Source organism: Egretta garzetta, unplaced genomic scaffold (assembly GCF_000687185.1).
Source record: "Egretta garzetta isolate BGI_Z169 unplaced genomic scaffold, ASM68718v1 scaffold319, whole genome shotgun sequence".
Classification (NCBI taxonomy): domain Eukaryota; kingdom Metazoa; phylum Chordata; class Aves; order Pelecaniformes; family Ardeidae; genus Egretta; species Egretta garzetta.
This window is the reverse complement of record NW_009260769.1, coordinates 1,106,751-1,112,400: the sequence shown is the minus strand read 5'-3', so window position 1 is coordinate 1,112,400 and position 5,650 is coordinate 1,106,751. Positions and strand designations below refer to the sequence as shown.

The 5,650-nt window shown below is 43.7% G+C and overlaps 1 protein-coding gene across 1 annotated transcript in view; it reads right to left on the bottom strand.

The window, feature by feature from the left end:
- Positions 1-2,714: 2,714 nt before the first annotated feature.
- Positions 2,715-5,650, bottom strand: part of SMYD2 (SET and MYND domain containing 2) — a 26,688-nt gene continuing 23,752 nt past the window's right edge. The window contains exons 10-11 of the mRNA XM_035901599.1: positions 5,131-5,239; positions 2,715-3,093 (exon numbers count right to left, since the gene is read on the bottom strand). Of these exons, the coding sequence (XP_035757492.1) occupies positions 3,013-3,093; positions 5,131-5,239 (190 nt within the window). The 3' untranslated portion in view covers positions 2,715-3,012. The remainder of the gene's footprint in view (positions 3,094-5,130; positions 5,240-5,650) is intronic.

Here is a 5,650-nt window from a genome sequence, read left to right as displayed (position 1 = left end):
ACTTCGCCTTTGGAGGGTGAACTGGAAGTCAGTCAGCGCTAGAATAGCAGCTTTCCCTGAGGAATCCCAGCCCTATGTAACAGCAAGGGAGAGACCTGTACTTCAGCTCGTCCCTGAAATGAACGTAGTGCTCAATAGCTTTACTCTTCCAAATCACCTGGGTAAGGACTCAGTGTTCTGGATGCTTGGCTCCCTGTGTTTCAGGGGCAAGGGTTCCCTGATGAGGCAGGCAGGAATAGAAGAGGAAGGCTTCCCACAAAAGACTTTCATGGCAGGCTGGAGGTCACGTGCTGTCTTGCACCGAGGCCGGTGGCTGACCCTTAAGGAAGAAATACGAATGCGCCTGGAAGAGAGGGTGCTCAGCCCTGCCAGCCCACCTGGCACCCAGCCCTTTAGGGGCTCCTTGAGGTGCCACCCTGCTGGCTGTGTGCAGTAACTGCTGAGGGATCCATGAATCGCGTGACCTTTTCTTTAAAACCCATTTATTCCTCTGGCCTCCACACTGTCCTGTGCTGGTGAGTTCCACAACGTAACTGTACATTACGTCTGTAAGAACTTCCTTTTGGTGTATGTTAAATAAAAGTATTTTCTTGCTGCTACTCAGCCTTTAAAAGAGAACAGATCTTTAGTTTTTAATAGGATGTGTGTCCTGTTGAGCTTGTTCCATATGGAAAATGTTTTCCTCATTAGTAAAGTCCCCTTCTTTGGCTATTTTACAAAGGAAAAAAGTTTACACATGCAGATGACTGTAATATTCCCGTATATAACTGTGTGGGGCGTGTTAAATGAAATAACATGTTTAAGTAAGTAAGTTTTATGTCACTGGATTTTACTGTCCTACTTCAGTATTTTGATGCTTCCTGTTTTATTTGTTCTGTAAGTCTGTACATGACAGTTCAGCACAAAACAGCGATCTGACTCTCACCACCTCATTGTACGTACACCTTTTGTAGAGAAACGAGATGTCAGTTACATGCCCTCCCTGCCCCCCCCACTCCCTCCTGTTAGGGCTGAATGGCAGAACTATTCTATGCTATTGAAAGCCTTTAAACAAATAAATCTATGCATGCTAGTTTATACTCTAATGTATTAATTCATATCAGTACATAAGCTTATGCTTGTCAGTTTTATCTTGTGTATAGAACTGATTACTTTTGACAGTATTTTTGCACTGTTTCTTCTCTTTCTCTTTTTATAAAGTTCTATTCAGCATTAATTGACTGCAATAATTTTTTTTACCCCTTTCACTGCCTTTGTGTAAATAGTTTCTTATATGCTTTTGCAAATACGAGACTGTCTTCAGTCACTAAGATCTTTTTGGTAAAGCTGTCCGTCATATTCACAGTATACAATAAACCTCTTTTTTTTTTTTTTCTGCAAGGAAAATGATGCTTGGGTTCTTTCCTGTACCGGATTAAGGTTTTGTATTTGCACCTATTGCGCTTGCGTTGGTTTCCCAGGTTAAACTGCTGGGCACAGCTGGGGCTGCAGTGGGTGTTGAAGAGCCTTCTGTGAGTAATAATCCAAGTTTCACAGGGGCAAGGCTCCTACCCGTACCCATGCTGGGCTCATCCCATTCTTTGAGGCTGAAGTATAGTCTGGGCTCTGGACAGACTTTCTGAAATGAAGGTGCTGTTTCCCTGGATGAGGATTTGCTTGACAAGGTAAAGTCAGCTAAAAATATTCAGCTGGTGCCCTCTTCCTAGGCTGGGCTGTAGTTAAGCAGCCTGGGCTGTCTGGAATCATAAGCTCTGGTGCAGTTTTACACAATCCACTAACAGTTGCTTGCTAGAGCGCAATGGAAGCTTTCAGCAAAACGAGATGACAAACCCTTGTTTTCTAGCAAGTTTTATTTTCAGAGCAGTGCTTACAAGAAAGAAAATACGATGAAGTTGTTAATGGTGGTGTGTTCTCTCTCTCTCTCATCATACTTTATAAGCTGTAAAAGCAGTTAAGGAATGGTCATGTAGTTTTACTGTGCAGCTTATTTCAGCTTTGGTGCTAGAAGAACACAGCCACACTCTTGCCCTCCTCTGCCTTTCCCATCCTTAAAAGCAATCTTCTGCCATTGAACTACATAGAGGGGGGGAAAAAAAAACCCAAACCACCCCTCTGGTATTATATATGGGCAGAGAAAGCCAAGTCCTGGATTTTTTTTTTTCCTCAGAAAATGTTCCTCTATTAAAAGTAATTGCTAAGGTATTATAGAATAGCTTTAATCCACTGGAGACAAAGGTATGGCTATAAGGTAACATGAGCTCTCCTCTGCAATAAATTCACTTTAACTTGTAGAGGGGATTAAAAAGCCAGAAGTTGCACAGTTCATGTCTCGTGCGAGCCTCTACACTCCAAGGCAGAGGCCAGCACTCTTTGTACCACGCAGGCCAAGCTCTAAGGTCCTTATGGTGATGAATCCCCACCCACCAGGAGCAGAGAGGGGGCTGCAGGTCACCTGGTTGAGGGCAAGGTGGTGGCTTTCCTGCACAACATGCAGAATTCATCACCCCCCTTTCCCCTTTCTCTCAGCTAAGCCACCGTGAAGAAAAATGATTTGTGAAAAGAGGAATGGGATCCCAAACCAAAGGAAAAAGTCCAGCTTCGGCTAATTCATCTGTCAGGTTAAGTGAAACGACTTAGGCAAAAGTAGGCGTCGCAAAACCATTGTGGTCATTTAAGTGTACAAGTGGAATCAAGAGGGATCCAGACTACTTTATTTACTTTACACAAATAAGATGCGTGTTAAAATCCATAAAGAAAAAATGGCCATTTTTGCACATAAGTTGTCAAAAGGCATCACCTTTAAGAAACCATGGATACTTCCTTAACAAAAAAAAAAAAGGCAATTGTAGATGTGTGAAAGCTAGGAACATTCTGCAAGGCCTAAGTGTGTTTGTCATTCCAATTACAGGACAGAACTGTGTTCATACTCTACCGCTTTTCAAAGCGCTCCTGAAGGTTTCCGTAACAAGGCTTTTTAAATAAAGGTTTGAAGCATTGCGTAGATTCAAAGGCTCAGTGGTCCTCTAATTCCTTTTTGATCTCTGAAATGTATGGATGATCCTTCCCGTGTGCTACTTCCATGATAGCAATTGCCTATGAAAAGAAAAAAAAAATATATTCACACAATTGGTTCATATATAACACCAGGCTATAAATACTCTCTTTAGAGGTTTGAAACAGTCTGACACCTCTAGCTACTTTTTGTCCCCTTGTAGTCATAAACCCAGTAGGAAATAAAATGAAATTCAAAACTAAGTAATAAAGGTTTTACGTTCAGAGAATACAGCTTTCATCTTAAAGGATCCCAAAGCACCTTTCAAAATGCTATTCCTGACAAAACTACTTTGAATGCAACCAGCTCCAGGACAGAAAACTGCCAGTGGGGTGGGTGATATTCTGGCAGAGGACTTAACCAGTAGCAGACGGAGCTCTGTTCCTACCAATTTGTCAGTCAGCTGTCAGACTGACGAGCAGGCCTGCTGCAGAAGTTCCGCTAAGGCATTTGAGCCCTGATTCTGTAAACCCTACACCGGCTCCAGGGGGCTACCAATGCTTTATGGAGGAAGCAATTGCTTAGGCAACCACGGAGCCAAAAGCCAGATCTTGTCAGGTTTTGGACAGGCGCTGCTGTGCCCGACTCCTGGCTGTTTCACCTACAGCCTGCTCTGGTCCGACGAGTGAACGTTTCAGGCAGCCTTTCCTGCCACCATCCACACTGCACTGCAGAGTGGGTGTAGGGGCAAGATCGCCACTTGAGAAAAGGAGAGCTATGGCCCCAAAGAGAGGTTATAACAGGCAGCAGTAGATAGGACTGAAGAAGCAAGTTCAGACTAAGTCTGAGAACATTAGAAGAGCACGGCATTAAGATAAAGCAATTGCAGCATCCTAGCCCCCAGAGTATTTAGTCATTTTCTCCTCGGGAAGCTTTTATGGAATCATGCTCTTGTATTTGTTAAGTCAGTACAACAAGAGCCTTTGGTTCCACCTCGGCAGCAGGGAGAAATGACTCTGTTCCCCCTCCTGCCCAAAAGAAGAAAGGAGGGCCTTCTGGAGGAGCTGCTTGCAAACTGACAGAGAACAATGGTTTTGTTTTTCCACTAAATCCCAAACATCAGGGGCTGGGATAACTTCGGGCAGTTCCTGTAGGCAGCTTTTGGAAGTGAGTCATTAGAAAATGTTTGTGTTAGGAAGCTAACTATGCCAACAAATCTACCTACAGCTCCCACCCCCCCATCCCATGTTCCTGCTGGCACAAAGCCCAGTTTTAGTCAAAGCTCTAACACCACAGCGAAGGAAAACCTATGCTAATTTTAAACTAGGTAACAGTTAAATTTTAGAGCGTATATTCTTGTAGTATCTTTCCCCACGGCTGGATGCCTCTGTTATTGCTGGCTAAAAACTTGCCAGCATCTAAAAAGGAAGAAAAAAAAAAAAAGAAATCACAACATTCCAGACCAACTCATTATATGCTGCAGTAGTCACTGGTGCTTAAGAAACTAAAATAAACGTCTGTCCAACAACAATAGGGAAGAGAGTCAAGAAACATGGTTCAGACGAAGAATAAAAAAACTAAAGTATAAGGAACAGACTAATAAAAAGGGGTGAAGAAAAATGTAAACCAAAATGCTGTATTGGCCAATTTCAGCATTACCATATGCATTGAATTCCCTTCAGCTATTTAAAAATCAATTGGTTCCAGAACAAATAACCACCAAAAGCACGCCTAGTTTAGCTTGGATATAGAAATCACAGACTTCAATGAAACACTATGTGCCTTTTATAAGGTCCAAGCAGTTTTTCTGCCCTTACCTAGCCAGCGAGGAGAAGCTCGAGTTCTGCTTGATTTACACTAGCTCAGTGAAGAACGTATAGCAAATGTTTAAGCATAATGCTCACTCCAGCTGCTGCAGTACAATTCCACCGTGTAAAGGCAAGACCCCTTGCATGCGAGAACAGACCTACACTGCATCTTTGGAAAAATCAAAACCAAGCCAAAAATCCAGTAACCAAACATATTAACACATGGTGCATTTCCTACCGAGCCAGGCTTACTGACAGAGAAGCACGTAGCATTTCAATGATCCCATGCCTGAACTGGTATTATTAATGAAGAAACCAGGAAATAAATACCCTCTTCAGGGCTTTAACTCCAGCCGTTCTGTTCTCCAGCGCCATATAGAGTCTCCCTAATTTCAGCCACATGGAGGCAACATTCAGCGAGTAGGAAGGATAATGTTTACTGCAAGAGAGAAAGAAATCCAGCTTTATCAAACCTGGCAGTTTCATAGCATTTTTCCAGCTCCTGTCCCCCTCTCAGGGGGCAAGAAGCTGCCTCTCATTGCCCCTGCCCATTCGCCGCTCATCCCCTCTGCCATGACTGCCAAGAGCCAGCGCCAATTGTTTCTGGGACAGGGACGCCTGACAACTGGGAATTGAACTGAAACTACCATATGCCTCTGAACAGCTGTCAGATGGCAATGACTTTCTGCCACTAGTTTTCATCTAGCCAGCTACAGAAAGAGACTACTGCATCGTAACGAGTTGCTGGAGCCACCCTATGCCCGCAGAAGTAACTCTGCCCATTCCACAATAGTTGGGTCTTTAACGGAAAGCGAGGGGCCCTCAGCAGCGCGTACAGCGCACACACCGT